This window comes from Artemia franciscana, chromosome 16, assembly GCF_032884065.1.
Source record: "Artemia franciscana chromosome 16, ASM3288406v1, whole genome shotgun sequence".
Taxonomy (NCBI): Eukaryota; Metazoa; Arthropoda; class Branchiopoda; order Anostraca; family Artemiidae; genus Artemia; species Artemia franciscana.
In genome coordinates this window covers 712,034-732,429 of record NC_088878.1, presented here as the reverse complement: position 1 = coordinate 732,429, position 20,396 = coordinate 712,034, and the positions used below count along the sequence as shown (strand labels likewise).

Here is a 20,396-nt window from a genome sequence, read left to right as displayed (position 1 = left end):
TATTTGGCCTGTATTGTCATTTTTATAACCTGTAGCTGCTGGCTGTCACAATATATCACCCACAGATGTTGAAACAAAAAAGTCAGTGTTCAAAGTTGCCATTACTGGTTATGAAAGCTGCTCTAGTCTTTCACTGAATAATGCAGCATAGAAATCTATTGCTAAATGTAGTTGTTCTGAATGGCCAAATGCTGGGCTTAGAGAAAGCGTATGTGATGTTCTGCATGGTAAAAGCTGCTGGACATGCCTTTCCAACTAACTGACCTATGTTGATAATTTGGATTCTCTGGAACAGGTGACTGGTCATCCAGTCACTGAAAGATCTCATCAGTGCTGCTTTTAGGGGGCCATACATGACAGCATCAACTGGCTGGAGTTGATGGCTTCAGTGAGGGAAAATAAGAAAAACAAATCAGCTCTCTCTTGCAAACATAATAAGCTTCAGACTAATGTGGCTTTCATGATTATCTAGTAGCAGAAGTCCAGAATATCCCTTGGTGCACCTTACATGCTTTTTGAAATGCTTGATAGTCTCCATGAAAGTGCTAATTGCCATTCATACTGTTGTCTGGGCTAGACCCAAGCTGCCAGAGGAGCTCCAGAGAGGAAGTGTGGCTTGTAGATTTTGCACAGGAAGACAAATGTAGGTGGGACCATTCCACCGATGATGATAATAAAACAACAGACAGTTGTAAGCTGTCTTCTGGCTGAAATCTTTTCAGAAAGATGTAAGATCTTAGTGGAAAAGATTAGCCCTAATGCTTCTGTAAGTAGGCAAATGAAGCAGGTGTATATGACCTTAAGGAGATACAGATAAGATAAAAAAAATTGTATGAACTTTGATTTAAGTCCAATTTAGAAGCCTTCTGCTGTTGTGGATTTTTTTCTCTTGGGTGAGTTACTCTTACTGTAATGAATCTAACATGACCTACTGAGCAAGGATAAGGACTTTCGGCCAATTATGGTCACCACTTCCTCCTATTGGGTACTTGTATTTTAGTAAGTTTTAAAACTTAACTCAAATACTGTAAATGGTGACTTTGCCCCTGACAAAAATACATTTAGGCCAAAATTTGTAGGACTACTAACCTAGGCTAACAATACCTTCTGGAAATGTACATGTGAAGTAGACCTTTGGAGAAAATACTGAGCAGTAGTTAAATTGTATTTTGCAGCCTGATAAAAAAAAAGAACAGCACAGGCTACAATTCAACTATCAAATCAATGGTCTTTTCCACTGTAATGTTGCTTATGGTATAGAATTGAGGTTATTGAGAAAGAAAAATAACATATCAAGGATGTTTCATATTCTAGAATTGAATTTGTCCTATAGTTTTGTTTCTTTACTAAATATAGCCGACTTGGTCTAACGGAAAAACTAACATATATAGTATCCAAATATAATATTGATACATGCTTTCAGTTAATAAGACCATTATCTGATTGAGTAAAATTATATAAATCTAATACCCTCAGATCTTGTTATTAAAGAGGAATTGAGAAGATTGTATGTATGAATGAATAGCTAACAATCTAAGCTTTGCATCAATGTAGCTATTTCTAAAATTATTCAAGATTAAGCACTTGAAATCATTAGTTTATTGACTTACGTCCAAGAACCTCCTTTCAGAAATATCAATTATTCTATTTTGATGTAATTCCTTTCAGTGCTGCAGGTCTTTTCACATAGACAGAAAGCTAATTGTAAATTGATTCCAAAAATATAACTTTTTTTGCTTGATATTAATTCTATAAACCACAAATATTAAATATAATTTTGCCTTTTCAATTGTTTGTTAAAACAGCGACCAGATTTGTAATCTACGATGACAAATTACTACCACTGGGATGAATTAAGTATGTGACTGGCTGTGTTCACCCCTTAGAGTGGGTGGCTAGCTGTGTCCACCCTACAAATAATAAAAATTGTCTTTATCTGTTCTGTAATTAGTTCAAGACAAGTCTCCGAAGATGAAAGTTGAATTAAATTTACTAGTAGTTAAAAAGAGAGTGGCAGAACAATATATTTATCAATAATCAAGGGGAGAAGGGCAATCTTTTTGTTTTTAAATGAAAATAGTTTTCAAAAATGTATTCTTCAATGGAAAAAGTTTTTTTTAAGGTAGATAAGGGGACAAAAAATTTAGTATAACTACAGACAGCCCTTTTAGAGGAGGGTATGGTTACTGAATCTAGAAATTGAAAATACCTTTTTTAATATCCTCATTAAAAAAAATGTAAATTATTCCACTGAAAAAAATTGAAAAGAAAATTAGGTTTCCAACTGATATGTAAGTTTGGTCCTCAACTTTTTTACATTTTAGTAAAGTGAAAAATGAGCCATACTGTACCATAAAGGTAGAGGTTGCCCCCCCCCTGGCCTGTGGTAAATTACATCCCTGCTTTCTATAAGACATTTTAGACTGAGGGAATTTTCCAGAATTCCTGTACAAAATTCTTTTTATTGTCTTTGCTGACTATATTTAATATGTGCAAGTGTTCCAGATGTTCTTGACAAGGATAGAATTATCTAGTTTTATTCCGTTGGGGGTGGACAATTTCCCCTGGAGAAATTCTCCCTTGGGGAATTCTGTCCTGGAGTAACTTTCCACTAAAGGCAGAAGGATTCCCAGGAATCCCTCTAACCCCAGGAATCCAGGACAAATTTACAACATGATTTGAAAAGCTATCAGTAATTAGTCTTTTTAAAAAACACATATTAAAGATAATTTTTCAGACGGAATTGTTGACAAAAAAATTTCCTGTGAGATTTTCATCAATGGTGGAATTGTTTGGGAGGAAATTTGGAGCTTAAATCTTAGAAATTTTCTCAGAATGAGGGGAATTATTCATGGAGCTGGATTTCCCAGCTTCAATTGAAAAACAATATTAAATAAGATAAACATCAAGCTTTTCTTGCAGCTTAATGTAAAGTGAAAAATAAAAACTTAACAGGAACTGAAATGTTCTGTATGTGAGAAGAGTTGTCTCAATCCTCAGTAACCTACTTTGCTCTTCACACTGTAGTTAAACTTTCTGTCCCAATTCCTTAAGAACAACTCCTGATACTCAAAAGTCATCATATATAAGAAGTATTTTTTTTTAAGTTATGAAATACGTTAGCATAAAGAGCAGGGTATTAAGGAGGGAGCAACTCCCCTAAAATATGTCATAATTTATTTTGCAGTGCTTTGGAGCTTGGTTGCAGCTATTGTTGCAACTATGATTAGCGCGATGTTTCTGCAATATGTGTGGCCAACAATAACTGCATGTAACTCCATTGGCTTTGTAACGGCTTCACTTTATGTATTGACAGTCTAATATTGTTTGCAGTGTAAATATTAAAGCATAGTTTTGGTTAGAGGCTCAATTTCTTCACCGAATGATAAAACATCCATATGAACGACTAAGTTTAGTTTAAGCCATAATCTAGGCAAACCATTACACGCAACAAAGGTCTTGGATAATTGATTTTAATTATACGAGAGCTAGAATATATTTTTTTAAATACCATTCAAAAAATTGACATAATAAATTCACATACAATGAAAATCATCACATATAAAAATAATATTTATGTGGTTAAATCCCATGATAAACATAATTTCATATAAAAATAAACCATTTCTAATCAACAAATTATATGTAAGGAAAGTACAGGTATATGTTGCAGTGCGTGCTGCAAGAAAAAAGATTCAGGAAGCAACTATTCCTGGTATTTTTTGTAAGTTAATGTAAATTGTAAATCTAAATGTGTGAAAATCAATCCAAATGAAAAATGAGAACACCTAGATATGTATTCCCAAGTACCTTGTTAATAGAAATAGAACTGATGAACTGTTTAAAAATAATATATGTATCAAATGTGAAATTAGGTGAATAATCTTCAGAACAATTACCGTCCTTTGATTTGAAAATGGCCTCTTGGGCTAAAGATTTTCCACACAATAAATAAATAAAGATAGACACCAAATAAAGATTCCACACACTAAAAGAAAAAAGAATGGTACAGGTTTAATAATTGTACTGGAGAAAAAAATACCGAGAAGCATTTTCCTGATAGGAAAGTGGAAAATTTAACGAAAAAAAAAAAAAAAAAACGAAAAGTTTACTGACAAAAAGTTTACTGACAAAAACAACATAAATTTAGAAACGACCTGGGGATTGTATGAAATGTCTAGATTCTTTCTTTGCTCAAGTTTAAGTCTAATGTATTTGAAATATTCTGTCTTAAGTGTCACAAATAAATACTCTGCTAATGATAAAACAACAAAATAAGGTACAATAAGATGTAAGATTGTAGCCAATGTAAGGTTTCTACTAGGCAAAACCAGTAATTAAAACTTTAATGTCAGTCTTCGTTTTTTTTATTTGAAAAATAAATAAGTTCGGTAGAGTTCTTAGAAACAAAATTAACCAACTCCATCAGGGGCGTAATTTTGTCAAAATCATGTGGAGGGGGGCAAAATCGCAGCTGATTTTTCAAGTAAAGGGATAATGAACAATTTTATTTCAAGAATAAAAGCATAAATTTGAAGAAACAAAGAGATTTTTCATTAATTGATCAAGGTAAAGCTATGCTTCTTTAAATTTGTCCACTTTGTAATCAACATCAAGCTTCTTCCCTTTTTCGGGTTGGGAACCAATGATCAAACGGTCACTTAGCTGATCGTCTGAGATAGACTGCAAAGATATATTTGTATACATTTCATACACAAAAAGAATCTTTCATTTGATGCAGTCAACATAGAAAACAATAAAATTTGGTCAAATGCATTAAGGACTAAGTTGAATGCTTGAAGATTTTTCATAAGAAGTGATTTAGCATGCAACATGTTCTGTGGTCCAAGCAGCATGAGGTATGTCTTCACAAAGCTTAATTGTGACAAGAAGTGACAGGACAGTTAGCTCGTCTCATTTCGAAGGCAGGTAATTGTTCTGAAGCGCATCAAACAACCGTGGATCAAAGAACATGACTTTGGGTCAAAGGCCTCAAGTCACTGCAATAGAGAGTTGTTGAGATCAAACCTACAGTTCAGCTCGGAGAACAGTCTTTCAATAACAAAGTAGAGAATGTGTGCTTTCAAGTCAATAAATGGGGCACAAGTCCTCTTATTCCTGGCATATATCTTTTCCCAGGAATCAATAATTGAATTGACGTAAAAGGTGGCTAGTTTTTAGTTTAAAGAAACAGAGGGTCTTGGTTATTGAACTTCAATGTCCAGTCTCTGACACTCCTCTTTAACAGCTGATACAATCGTTTACCAGTTGCTATCTGACCTGAGCAGCTGCAGATATTCATTGAGAGCATTCAATAAAGCTTCTACATCTGATAATACAAAAGAATCAGATTGTAGTTGTTTTGAGACCCAATCAATTGGACCAAGCATCTGAGTCATTGTCTCAAGGATTTCACCCTAGCTTCTGCTCTTTGTAACTTCTGGTTGATGGAAGAGGCAATGTTGTTTGCCTTGTCCTCGTTTTAATGACAAGCCGCCATTTAGATTGGCTTCTTTTCAATTCAACATCATCAACTGACAGTTCTTCTCCACATATACTTGTCAAAATTGTTTTCGTTCCTCTGGCGTGGTAGTGGGGGGAGGGGTTCTTCAGAACTACGGAATAGGGTAGTTGAGAAAGTCTATACGGTGCAGGATTGGGTTGGTTTCCGTCACTTACAGATTAGCCGGGCGGCCACGGGAGTGGGACTTGGTTGTATCGCTCGAGAAAACCCGAAAACTGCTGTTTCGTGGTTAAGAATTAACACTGGCATTGTCAAAGTCAATGTCTACCAACTTTTTCATAGCTATTTCAGGGTTTACAAGACGTCCAAAAATAAAGCGTTTTTGCTTTTTTTTTAACTGGCAAAAGCCCACAGAAGTTATCTTACGCCATATCCTTAGAGTCTTTAAACTTGGCTATAAGCACCAAGACCGGTCAAGCTTTATCTGCAGATTCGTCAACTATTCAAGATCAGCTTTGCTGATAGATTCTAGATGTTATTTTCTAGGAATATCTTCATAGTACTGCACTGATCTTAGGGTGTTATCAACTAAACCATTTTTGTTATAGTCTGATGCAAAACGGCAATTCATATTTGCAGTACCTCTGCACATGTCTTTTAAAACAGACTTTGCTGTATGCCAATTTTGGTTTGTTGGAAATTTTCTTACAGTACTGTAAATTCCAAGGCCATTTATCAGAAAATTTATATGTTGGGGATTTGCTTTTTCTGTTTCAGGGAAACTGGAGTATTTTAAGGATATATTAGCGTCGTCATCATCTGAGAACATTTTGTTTTGGATGATTATTGTCCACTCAATATGATCAATAGTTGGGCTTCACCCTATATTTACAGAAATTAGTCTAAAGTAGACGTCATGGGTTTAACATATTCTTCAGAACCTTTGCTTGTTTTAGGCAGAAAACAAGACATGAGAAGCTGAACTAAGTGTCATAGCGAATGAGGCTTCTTGAATGTTCATAGACTTACAATGTTCAAGAGCCTGTAGACGAGGTTTTTACTTTTGGCCTCCCTTCTCGTAAACCTTCTTCGGGTTAACAAATAGGGGTAGACTAGTTAATTTTTTATATTGAGTTTTACAACTCCAGAGACAACGCTATAGCTTTGCCTATAATAAAATCCATGAGGCTCTAATGTTTTATTATTTGTTTGTTTTTCCTTTGGGCACTTTTTATGAAAGGGATGATCGTATTAACTTTGGTGGGGGCTAATTTGATTGTAAATTAGGTCTTTTAGTGCCCTATCTGAGAGTCAAAAGTGCTCGTAGGGTAACTAGCCCCCCCCCGCTTTTCTCCCAAAATGTATGTGATAAAATTTTGAGATAGGCATTTTGTTAAATGTAGTTCAAAGATCAGATACCAAAAACTCTGAAGCCTATTGAATCCTCAAATTTAGCTTACCTATTAGTATTACGAATTTTATTTCAAAACCAGCTTTCACCGGTATTAGCCCAAGTCAATAATTTGAAAAAAACATCTTTCCATACTAAAAAGGGCTTAAAAAGTTTAAGGGTCAACATTTTTACACAATTTATGAGCTTTATGAACTTCAAGTCAATTTTACTTTCCGGACCACATTTCACATAAACATCCCTCAGGAGTGTCCCATCCACAACATTCTTGATTTGCCCATAATACACAAGAAGTGTACCGATACCATATTTTTCTGTCTTTCCTGGTGTCTTCGTAATAGAACCAGGTTTTTTGGCCCATTTCTGTTAAAAATAGCCCACTTTCTGATTTGTCGTCACAAATGTTTTCCTCATCAATTGAAGTGTTGGAGTCAGATTCAAAATTTTATGTAATAATATCATGATTTTTACGAAAGTTCGTAAAATATTTGAAGTTCCGAAGACGGGGACAGGGACCTTGAACCACTAACGCCATATGCCCAATGTGTATTTTATTTTAGAGAGGGGGATGGGGGATTTAAGAAGACAAAAGACAGAAGGTCAATTACATAAAAACACAGGGAATAGTAGGAAGATCGTAAGAACCCTGAAATTTGTAGGGGGAAGGACCAGAGCACCACCACAAAATCCTCTGTATATTTCCATCACATGAATAGGGATTAAAAAAAGAACAGCATTTCAAGATTTTCAGCTTAAAATTAACAGGACTAATTTCAGATATCCCAATATTTTGGCTGTATATCCATGGATCCGTCACAAGTGTTTCATTTTGGACACGGCTGTCTTATAAGAGATATTAAAAAAAGGTAAAGGATACGGCATTAGACTTTACAGTCCGTACCGGCGGTGCTGATCTCCGTTTCTTGGCTCTTCAGCCAGGAAGTGCAATAGGGGGTTGGGGGCCAACCATCTTATGCTTTCGAACACCCATTTTGTTTACCTTCCCCAGATTTCTCCAGGTACCCATTTAGAGCTGGGTTGACTCTGGCTAAGCTTACAGAGTCACGCCACTGACCCCCGTCCCAAACTGAAATAATTGCGTACACTGGGATTCGAACCCGCGTCCTCTCAGACAAAGGATCCTGAATCCAGCGCACCAATCCACTCGGCTAGGACTGCAATAGGAGATATCGCATATATACAGAGCCAAAACTAACTTTTACCCATAAATCATGTTTAAGGCTGACTCGTTTTTTACTTGATCCGTATTGGTCCTTCTGACATTTCGGCTGCTATAGACCCTATTTTTTTTATAGGTCCTTTTCCAATAACTATGTATGTGCGTGCTAGTATAATAATCCTAATCATGATTTGCAATATATCATGAATATTAGGTGAAAGAGAGAGCTGAATACAGATAAGGACTTACCCAGCATCTTTGCTCCCAGCAATTACTTCATTATATGTCATGTTAAGAGATAGAACTTCCTCTCCAAGAGATTTTGCAAAATCTAGATGGTCGGATAACTTTCCTTCAGATGGTACACCAGGAACTAATTTACACTTCAGTTCATTTGCGAATTCTAATTCATCTGTTCTATTTTCTATGTTAAGATGTTAATGACTGCGACCACTCTACCTTGATTAGAATGTTTCTCATTGATGTGTGCTGCAAAAACAGAAGAAACCAATAAAAAACTATTACTTGAATCCATAATTCAAGTAATTCAAAATGCGAGGTTTTCGCCATCTATGCTACATCTTGGTTTATTGTGGCTAAATTCGACTCTTTGCTGTAAATGGGATAAAGCTTCTGCATTATTTTTAGGTTATTTTCATATTGATTTATATACTCTAGAGATAGATTTTTAGCTAAGGTGAATTTGAGAAACCCTTTTCAATTCCTAGTATAGGTCTTTTCTCTAGAAATTTCTATCAGCGCCATCTTTTTTCACATATTAATTAGGTCGCCATCTACATCGCCAATATCATATGGCACCATTTTTGTTGCTCTTCATATAACACTGGTCGATAGTTGCTAAGTACTTATTTTCCAACAAATACAATCCATTCTGATGCTGTTACGATCTAAACGACTACATCTGACTAGTTTTTAGCAAGAAAGACATTTCATTTAGCCATCAAGTAGTGAATATAATTGGAAATTCCGAAATTTAATGGCAATTACGCTGCGATAGAGGTGGCGAGAGAAAGGTAAGCAGAAGGGGGGGGGGGTGAGTGAGTTGGTAGCAAGAGCCGTGGTACCCGCCGGGCGTGCCCCTTAAATTGCAGGGACAAGGTAACCAACCCTCAACACTTCCCTTACTTTTCTATTCATTGTTGCCAGAGCATCGCGGCGAAATGATTCGGACATCTTTTTGGCCCACCTTCCTTAATTGCGGGGTAAAGGTTCAATAGCCAGACGAAATTTCGAGCTCAAAACACTCGGCGCTACTACTTGATTTGCAACTAAACAAATGAACCAACCACCATGTTCTGTTTGCAGTCAAAATGTAACCAAAAGCAGCGGCGGTGCAAAATGCACGAAATGCCATAAGTGGTGCCATCTGACGTGCGGAAAGACAAAATACTCACGTGAACTAGCAAGCATCTTTGTTTGCCCTAGCTGCAAGCCTGCGAATACAAGCTCACCTGCATCGGGAGTCAGAACCCGATCGAACCCAGAAGTAGCCCCTAGTCCAAATCTACCGCCGAAAAACAACTCAACTCCGATCAGCACAAACAACGATATGCCAACAACATTCAGAGGCAACAACAACATCTCGGATCAGAGCTTGGGACAGGGAAAAGCCACCTTACCTGAAGCGGTCGGGCTCAGCGCTGCAAATGAACTATGCATCTACTGTCATCTACCGACAGAAAATTCCACGGTCATCAAATGCTTTTTCTGTGGTGAAGACGAGCACGCGGGATGTAGACAATTAAACTCCGATCTATTCCTAACAATTAAGAGCCTAGATCCTGATTCACGTCTTTTCAAATACGAATGCGAGACCTGCAACAAAAGAAACGTATCGTTCCTGCAGCTAAAACTGAGGGAAGCGCTCCAGTTAAATGCACCCAGTCCTTCGCTCCCAGCTCCTGTTCCAACGGAAAGCACCATCCAAAGCTATGATACTACTGTTGATGTGATACTGAAGGCTGATAAGGAAAAACAACTTAGAGAAGGAAAACGGACAAATGTTGCGATCTTTGGTCTCCCGGAGTCAGAAGACACCTCTGACAAAGACTTGGTGATTAACCTAACTACAGAGAATGATTTGGGAGCTCACCTGCAGGACGACGACATTCGTGAGGTCGTACGCGTGGGAAGTCAAATAAATGGCAGTAAGCCACGCGTCTTAGTAGTCAAACTGAAGGACTCAATCGACACAATCAAGAAGCGACAGAAGATTCTCAGCGCAGCCCCAAATCTAAGAAAATCGACCAACGAACTTGTAAAAAACCAGGTCTACATAAACCCTGATCGAACACCAAAGCAAAGGGCACAACTGGCACAACAGCGTCGAGCCAAGGTCAGCAAGCACAGCAACACTCTAATGTTACTGGAAGCACCAATTCCAGGTCCAACGGGAACCAGAGAATGAGACAACAAGCGAGACCATCAAATGGTCCCAGCCAACGACAGTCCCAAAATTGACGAGGAAAAGGCCCAAGCCATACAAATGAATCCGAAAAAAAATAAAATGCCTCTATTTCAACGCTGACTCTCTCTTAAACAAAATGGAGGAAGCAAAGCAGGTTATCAAACTGGAAAATCCGGATATTGTGACAATAGTAGAAGTTAAACCAAAAAACTACAGATACTTACCTACCGTCACAGAGCTCAGTATCGAAGATTATTATCTGTATGAACAAAATCTGGAAGAGAATACAGGTAGAGGGATAGTCTGCTATTGTCGAAAAGGCATCAACGTGCATCCAATATCGAGCTCAACCGACACGATTGAGCCCAAAGAAAGTCTGTGGATATGCATTAAGTCTAAAACGACCCGCGACACTGTTCTTGGGATCTGTTATCGTAGCCCAACAACACCGACACATCCGACGAAGCTCTGTTCTCGCAAATAGCAGCATTCGCTAAGAACACCAACCAAAAGCTTGCTATTATAGGAGATTTAAATCTCCCTAAGATAGACTGGAATAGGCGATACACCACGGAATCTACCGCAAGCTTGACGAGTATATTCCTGGACGTTATTAACGAACACTTTCTAGAGCAGCTAATATCTGAGCCAACAAGGATGCGGGGATCTGACACACCAAGTATCCTCGACTTGTTACTGGTAAGCGATGGAGACCTGGTATCAGATATTAAGCAGTTGTCACCAATCGGTAAATCGGATCACTCGGTAATTGTGTTTAGCTTGGAAACGGAGGTTTTGAGGACACGTGTGGCACTGAAACGTAACTACTACAAGGGAGATTACGTTGCTATGAGAAGAGAGCTTTCGGATGTCAACTGGATTGAAGAATTCAGTGGGTTGGAGTCGTTAGACACCATTTACACAAGGTTCACTAAGATTGTAGCCTCAATGGAAGAACAATTTATTCCTATGCACAATAAATACACCCGTGTTGCATTACCTAAAGCCAATATTGAACTGATTAAAGCAAAACAAAAAGCATGGAGAGACTACAAAAGTAATCGACTAAGTAACGACCGAGAGAAAACATTCAAGAGGCTCCGCAACAGGGTTCGAAAAGCAACAAGAAGAGAAGGAAAGCTTAGAGAACGTAAATTAGCTTTCTCCTTGAAAGAAAACCCAAAAATTTTCTGGAAATACGTGAACAGCAAAAGGAAAAACAAAGGTGGAGTCTCATCTCTTTACGATCCCGTTAAACAAAAGCTGGTACACGACCCCATGGACAAGGCAAATTTTCTCAACAACCAGTTCTCTTCTGTTTTTACTCAGGAACCTGAGAACGAAGACCACTTTAGCCGCGAGGAACCGATTCAGGGTACAAGCGAATTGAAAAGACCGATAGAGATCAAACATAGCGATGTTCTAAAAAAACTCAGAGAACTTAACCCAAGCAAGTCCACAGGCCCAGACAATCTACATCCAAAACTGCTCAAAGAACTTGCAACGGTAATAACAGAGCCACTAGTCTACATTTACAGAAAGTCTCTTGAACTCGGTGAGCTTCCCACTATTTGGAAAAAAGCTATTGTCGTCCCAATATACAAAGGTGGGAAACAAGCGATGTTCTAAAAAACCTCAGAGAACTTAACCCAAGCAAGTCCACAGGCCCAGACAATCTACATCCAAAACTGCTCAAAGAACTTGCAACGGTAATAACAGAGCCACTAGTCTACGTTTACATTTACGCTACATTTCTTGAGAATGAAGACTTGAAAATACTTATCGAAAAGCAGTTTGGTTTTCTTAAGGAACGATCTGCAGAGATCCAACTGCTTTGTTCCACAGATGATTGGAAGAAAAACATCGACAAGGGGTTCCAGATTGATCTCATATACTTGGATCTCAAGAAAGCCTTCTTTCAAAAATGTAGAGAGACTTGAGTCTCTCATTGCAGACCACACCCTAGAACACTTAAAACGAGAAAAAATACTTATTGAAAAGCAGTTTGGTTTTCTTAAGGAACGATCTGCAGAGATCCAACTGCTTTGTGCCACAGATGATTGGAAGAAAAACATCGACAAGGGGTTCCAGATTGATCTCATATACTTGGATCTCAAGAAAGCCTTTGACAAAGTTCCCCATAAGCGTCTCGTCGAAAGCTCAGGAAATACGGTCTCTCCTCATCCGGGTCCTCATTCAGTCTTCACCAATGGATTACGGACTTCTTAACTGGCAGAAAGCAAGTTGTGTGCGTAGAAGGTTGTCTCAGCAATACCGAAGAAGAAGTTCTTAGCGGAGTACCCCAGGGGTCAATTCTCGGCCCCCTTCTGTTTAATATCTACATCAACGATCTAGTTGCGGGCATCAAATCTGACATACTTCTCTACGCGGACGACACAAAGCTCCATCGCGTCATCTCGTCATGTGAAGACATTCACCACCTACAGGCGGATCTCCAACGAATCGATGACTGGATGAAGAAGTGGATCATGGAAATCAATACCCAGAAAAGTCATATCCTCACTCTGGGTCCACAAAACTTTTCGTCCTCATACTTTCTTGGTTCCGCTGCACTCACTCTTAGTAGAGAAGAAAGAGACCTAGGCATCTTAGTGGATTCTGAACTGAACTTCAGTAGCCACTATGAAGCTGTCGTCAAGAAGGCTTCCAAAGTTGCTGGTATGATCAGAAGAAACTTCTCGTGCGAGGACGACAAAATGCTTGCTACGCTCTATAAGTCCCTTGTCCGCCCGATTCTTGAGTATGGACATTTTTCTACAAGACCATACTACAACAAGGACATAGATGCTCTCGAAAATGTTCAGAGGAGGATAACTAAATTCTCTCCCAGATTACGCTTCCTTCCCTACGAAGAGCGGCTTAGAAAGCTTGAAATCCCAACCCTCGCATATAGATTCCATCGTGGTGATCTTATTGAAATGTACAAGCTCTGCAATGGAGCCTATGATAACGTACCAGCCTAGAGAATCGTGCAGTTCAATAAAAATCATCTCCGAGGACATCAGTACAAAGTGAGTATGGAACGTTTTTACAAGGACATGGGCCGATGGACTTTCGGCAACCGAGTTGTTCAGCATTGGAACAACTTACCAGAAAGGGTAATCTGCTCCACAAACCTACGGACATTCAAGAAGGAAGTTGATGAATATTATTCAAGTGACATTTTCTCCTTATGCAAATTTAGAAGAAATGCAAATTAAGATTTTTGTTTTGTAGAGGCTTAACGGCCTGCCATCAAATTTGCGAATATATATATATATATATTTATTTATTTATAATCGATGTGTGAAAACGACTGAATTGTCATTATACCATTTAATTTCATGTCTCCTTCGCCTGGGACTTTTCTTTTCCATCTGTCTCCTATTCCAATTAGCTATAAGCTTTTTTCGTAAGCAGTCTTAAAAGTTGAGTGGAATGCTACATAAAGAGGCGAAGCCTATGTGATGTAAGGAGTGGTAGTGACACCATAAAATCTCTTTTTCCATACAAATATCATAGGCGTCAGCTGAGCAATGAGTGGAATGGTTTTCCAGAATAAGAAGTAATTTGCTCTTATATCTAGCATTAGTAAACCGAGCCATGTGTTTTAACCAAACAAAGAACGATTCTTCTTTGATTCAGCCTGTCTTAGAGTATGGAAACACTCATCCAGGCGTTTTATTTTTCTTTGAGAGTGGGGACATATGAGCTCGAGGAAGTATGAACATTGGTGAGACACAAAGCCCTCCCGAACTAATTGCATTTACAACTCCTACGTTCCAATATTTGGGATCTTTAAACTGGTATTTGTCCATAGCCTGTTCTAAATTTTGGAAAAAGACGATTTACTTCCTCTTTGTTAAACCCCATGGCTCTTCCGATGCTTGTGACTTCAGGTTTACCCACACTTATGTTTGTCTCTGGCCCTGAACCCTTACGTCCAATCCAGATCAGCCATCTCTGTTTCTTTATCAAACTTATGGCTTAATTGGTTCGATTTTGAAACATTTAAATATATTTTTTTTTCTGTTCTGTTTTATATGGTCAGCTAGAGCTGCTTCTTGTGCAAGAGAGAATACCATTTCCTGCCTAAACTTGGTTAAGAATCAATACCACTCTTCATTCGTTATTGCAACGTGCTGAATGGCATTTTGAATTGATATACAGCCTTTCGAATTGATAATTCCCCAATAATGGCGGTTTTTTTCTTTATTTAAGTCCTCTGCAGTCCATTAGCTTTATCTGTGTCTTTATGTATTTTCCGGACATCTGAAACAGAATAAAAACATAAGCTAGAGCTACTTCTTTTGCAATAGGGAAGAACATTTTCTGCCTAAACTTGGTTCAGAATCAATGCTACTCTTCATTCTTTCTTGCAACGTGTTGAATTGCATTTTGAATTGATATGCAGCCTTTCGAATTGTTAATTCCCCAATAATGGTGGTTTTTGCTTTCTTTAAGTCCTCTGCAGTCCATTAGCTTTATCTGTGTTCCTTATATGTTTTACGGACATCTGAAACAGAATAAAAAACATGGGAGATAATAGGGTAATGCTGCTCAAAGCGACGGTTATTACCCCAAGTGCGGTGACCACCATTACCCCAACCTCATGTTATTACTTAATGGCTTGAAAATCAAAATATCAGAGCTTAAACCTTAATAACACACTCCGATCTTTTTTGACTCTGAAAAAGTGAACTAAAACTTTTAATCAAATGAGCTCTTTCTGAAGTTTGTACTAGTATCCCTTCAATAAGAGCTGTATTTGTCCCCAGGGTATAACTTAGGCTCCCCGAGCCCCAGGGGGTTGTGTTGACCCCGGTGGTTTTTGTTAGATTTCAAGATTTTTATTTGAACTTCTGTACAGCACACACAATATAAAAAAGGTCAAGCCGGAGACACGAGATCGATTGACAAAGACCCGGTAGGCCCGTTATAACAATATAGCACACCTATTTGAAAAAAAGGAAATAAAAAAAATTGCATTATATAAATATAAATAAGTCCATGACTTATCAACCCAAAAAACAAAACAAAAACAGTGTGCAAGGGAGGGTAACCGATGATCGGCAACTTATTTGGAAAGAAAAAGAAAACCAGAAGTTTTTTTTAAAGAAGTAATTATTAAAGAATACCAGAAGCATTACTAATGCTTCTGGGCGTACTAGGACGATGAAAATGGGTTGACGTGTCAGGGGCCGGCATAACTTCACTTGATAGTAGTTGTTTCCCAGATTCGACCATTGGGGGGGGGCTGGAGGGAGAGAAAATCATGAAAATTTAGGTATGTTTATCTTACGAATGGGTGATTGGATTTTAACGAAACTTGATATATAGAAAGATTACATGTGCCAGATGCTCTATTTTCAATCTGGATCGGATCTGGGGAAACCGGGTGGTGGAGGGGGGAAATGGAAATCTTGGAATCTTGGAAAACACTTAGAGTGGAGAGATCTAGATGAAACTTGAAATTGTTTGTGTGACACCCCCCCCCCCACGAACAAAAATCCTGGTTATGGTTCTGTAAAGCAGATGTCCGAAATACCTTCAAACTTGTTTATATGATAAACTTTTGCTTCCAAGATAGTTCTAAATAATAGTTGTCATTCTTGAATCACCTCTAAATCAAAAGCGGTTAACTCTTTACTAAGATAGGTATACGCCTAGAGAGGGAGCTTTAGAGAAGGAAACATGTTGAGAAAACAATTCACAATATGCATGAAAATTGTAGCTAACAGATTTTGCATGGAACCCTCCTATATTTAACCCCCCCTCCTTAATGTGTAAATATACAGTCGAAATTATATATTCCCCTTCTATTCTCCCAATGCGTATCTCTTGTTTCATACCTTGTACTTGTTAATTTTATTAACTGTTTAAAAGAAGAACCAAAAAACAAGCGATGGGTGACAGAATGCATTGGTTTTATTTAATTTGGACCATATATTTGCACTTCAGGGGGAGGGGGGTTGGCGGTAAAGTGTAGGGGAGATCCATGCAAAATGTGTTAGCTACAGCTATTGTGCGTATTACGAAATGTTTTCTTTACATGTTTCCTTCTCTAGGCTTATACCCCTAAGCTGTAACCACTGCTGACGAAATTGAATTCCCTAAGAAGCAAAATCCTGCGGATGTAACTGTTCCAGTCGTCTTTACAGTCAGCACAGTAAAGGGAATATATTTTTACACTGTTGCAATCATCAATGATGATTTTACATTCATGAACATAGCTATTGACTTTTAATTAGTTTCCATGTCCTTTGGGCACATACAACCCGGAACCCAGTTATTGCTCACCTGCTTAAAAGGCCGCCTTTTCAAATACGCAATTTAAATACGTATTTAAAACGTTTTCCACGAAATTGATGACCAGAAATTGAAGTCACAACATACAAAGAATCTATGTCAAAAGATAAGGATAAAATTGTAACTGAAGTGTATGAAAAAATTCCTACATATAAAGAACGATATCGATAATCCATAAGGGCAAGGTAATCATTTTTCATATTATTCTAAAGTGGGGTGTCGGATATTTCGATGGCCTTACAGACTCAAGGGACTGCAGGTACATACTCAGGCTCTTGGTTTGTTTTGAGAGGGGGGGATTAACTTAAAAAACAACGAAAATTGGTAGTATTAGTCTATGGCCTCTTGAAAGAAAATTACTGGTACTTATGTATTGTACCTAACACACTCAAGAAGTGTAGTTGGGTTAATCATAATGAAATATACTAAAACTTGAAGAAAATATAATACTTTAGTTTATACAATAATATAATTTTGGCTATATATTTGCAAAATAGGAGGGGGGGGGGGGGAGAATATATCTCAGAAATGGGTCAAAAACCTAACCTTACCGCCACCCCCCTGATGTGCAAATATTTGGCCCAAATCATACAAGTCCAATGCATTCTGTCCCCCGTCATTTGTCCATGTGGCTATGAAATCAATTTGGTCAGATCTTACATTCAGCCAACATCTTGACTGTTTGGTATGTTACATAGATGGTCTACATTTTATGGTCTTTCCAAACATCAGGGTGGTTTATCTGACACTGCCCCCCCCCCTCTGTCGTTAGTTTATTTCAGCTTAGGGTAAATGTTTTGTTTCGTCACAACTTGTCTAAAGTGCATATTACTGCATATAGCAAGATTCTGATGATCGCATATTGTTTCTCTGTTATTATTAGAGAAGCGGATGTATATTTTGGCTTTCTAAAATCTCCCTTCAACGAAACTAAAAATACGTAAAGTGGGCTTGCTTACAGGTAACATTATCTATAGAGCGAAGCATGTTAGTCCATGAGCCCCGCGGGCAGCGGGGTGAAGTCTGTATTCTATATTTATTCAACAAAGTGTTAAAAAAAACTTCAAACGAGGTTTATTAAATAAATATAGAATTATATAAAAAAAAATCCAATTTATTCAAATAATAATAAAAAGATCAGTTTTTTATTCCAGTTAAAATTTAAAACATGTGTGATTTCGTTTTTTGTGATTAACATACAGTGGTTCATTTAATCTTGGTCTAAGTGTCCGATTCCACGTCTTTGTCGCTTAGGAGTGGTGCTTCTAGATCTTCCAAAATGGTGTCTACGTTAATCCCGTGAATGACCAGTCGACTGATGACTGCTGTGTATGAGGCTTATTTGAGTATGGCCAGCTCCTCTTCGGCCAGTAATTGGATGTCATCAAACTGAAAAAAAAAATAATCTTTTTTTGTGTGTTTTCTCTCGTGAAGGAGTTGCTATTGGGTCGACTTTTCTATTAGATCACAAAGATGAACATTTATTGGACGATTTCCTTGTGAACTACAACAAAACAAAAGCACAATTCTTACTAGGAATGGTATTTCCATACGGAATGGTTCTGAAAAACGTATTTTGAAAGTATTTTTAACGGGCCGTTGTTAAAAAGTTGAATAACCAAGCAGATAAAGAAGTAAAAACAGAAGATTATTACATATCCTTATATGTGAAAGAGCTGACAGTCTACATTAAAGATTCTGGAAAAAGTTTCATTGTTTGACGAGCAAAACTCGGCACAGCCAAAAAAGCGCTTAAAATACGTAGGCGCTAAACAAAACAATATATTATAAGAACTAAACTAAGCAGGAGGGGTGCTTTAAAGTTCAGATACGGTTTCATCATGTTATTAAATAAAAAACAAGTTTTTTTTTTAACTGCAAGTAAGGAGCAACATTAAAACTTAAAACGAACAGAAGTTATTTCGCATATGAAAGGTGCTGTACCCTCCTCGATGCATAGCTCTTTACGCTACAGTTTGACTTTTTCCCATAACTCTACTTTTTAAAACAATTAAAAGCTTTAGCGTAAAGAGTGATGCATTGAGTAGGGGACAACCTCTTTCAATACGGAATAATTTCTGTTCGTTTTGTTTTAATGTCGCTCCTTACTTACAGTTAAAAGCTTTTTTTATTTAATTTTTGAACGTTTTTGAATTTATGCACGTTTTGATTTTGGCTCACCGCACATGAATCACAACGATATTTGCATTTTTTTTTTTTTTTTTTTGGTTAAATGGTTTTCTCATAGTTCTGATCGGACGGTTTTGATAAAAAGGAGTGAGGGAGGAGGCCTAGTTGCCCTCCAATTTTTGGCTACTTAAAAAGGCATGTAGAACTTTGATTTTTTTACCAACGTTTTTATTAGTAATAAATATACGTAACTTACAAATTGATTCAAGTAACGAACTTCTATATTTGTATATTTTTAGTACGTATATGAGGGGGTTTGCCCCCTCATCAATACCTCGCTCTTTACACCAAAACATGAATTTTGTCCCGATCCTTTAAGAAAGACCCCTGAATTACAAAGGCCGTCAAATAAATAATTGAAATTACTAAAAATAGTTTAGTGTAAAGAGTGAGGTATTGTAGAGTAGACAAACCCCCTTATATAAGTAACAATTTCTGTTCGTTTTAGGTTTCTGTTTGCTTGCTTCCAACTCTTTTTTTAAATAATGCTAGAAAATTTTGCGCTCCCTTTATCGAAATTCTCTTCCCTCATGATAAACTCCTCCATGGAATGATCTTCCCAAGTAATACTCCACCCCCTCAACGTGAAAAAGTACCCCCGAAAACGTCTGTACACTTTCCAATAACCATTACTTTATGTAAACAGTGGTCAAAGTTTGTAACTTGCAGCCCCTCCCCCAGGAACTGTGGGGAATTAAGTCGTCCTGAAAGACATAACTACAAAGTTATTCGACTATGTTCACCAAAATGACAATCTCAAAATTTTGATCCGGTCACTTTGGTAAAAATAAGCATGAGAGGTGGCCTAGGTGCCCTCCAATTTTTTTAGTCACTTAAAAGGGCAATAGAAATTTGAATTTCCGTTAGGATAAGCCCTCCCGCGACATTCTTGGACCACTGGGCCGATACTATCACCCCTGGAAAAAAAATACTGTCTTCTGTCAAAAAATAACTGTCTTCTGGCAAAAACACAAAATTCCACATTTTGGTTGATAGGAGATTGAAACTTCTAGAGTAGAGTTCTCTGGAATGCTGAATCCGATAATGTGATTTGTATCAAGATTCTATGACTTTTAGGAGGTGTTTCACTCTATTTTCTAAAATAAGGTAAATTTTCTCAGACTCGTAACTTTTGATGATTAAGACTGAACTTGATGAAACTTATATATTTAAAACCAGCATAGAAATGCGAGTCTTTGCTGTAACTATTGGTATAAAATTCCATTTTTTAGAGTTTCGGTCACTATTGAGCCGGATCGCTCGTTACAACAGTTCGTTACCAAGAATTGTTTTGATTTTATGTCAATAACAATTGTTTGACAGTACAAAACGGATACAGCAGCTGAATTCGCTATTAGAGGCATATTTTAGCTGAGGTATCCGCTTTGCACTGTCCAATAGGATTCTTAATCTG

The 20,396-nt window shown here is 37.6% G+C and overlaps 2 protein-coding genes across 2 annotated transcripts; both read left to right on the top strand.

Moving 5' to 3' along the window:
• The first annotated feature begins 11,140 nt into the window (after nt 1–11,140).
• LOC136036928 (uncharacterized) lies at nt 11,141–12,112 on the top strand. The gene has a single exon (XM_065719313.1). It carries the CDS (start codon nt 11,141–11,143, stop codon nt 12,110–12,112), a length of 972 nt encoding a protein of 323 aa, XP_065575385.1.
• Nucleotides 12,113–12,328: 216 nt separating this feature from the next.
• On the top strand, nt 12,329–12,712 carry LOC136036927 (uncharacterized). Its single transcript, XM_065719312.1, has one exon. It carries the CDS (start codon nt 12,329–12,331, stop codon nt 12,710–12,712), a length of 384 nt encoding a protein of 127 aa, XP_065575384.1.
• The last annotated feature ends 7,684 nt before the right edge of the window (nt 12,713–20,396 follow it).

Coding starts and splice junctions, on each gene's coding strand:
- LOC136036928 (XM_065719313.1), top strand. CDS start 11,141: ATGCGGGGATCTGACACACCAAGTATCCTCGACTTGTTACTGGTAAGC.
- LOC136036927 (XM_065719312.1), top strand. CDS start 12,329: ATGATTGGAAGAAAAACATCGACAAGGGGTTCCAGATTGATCTCATAT.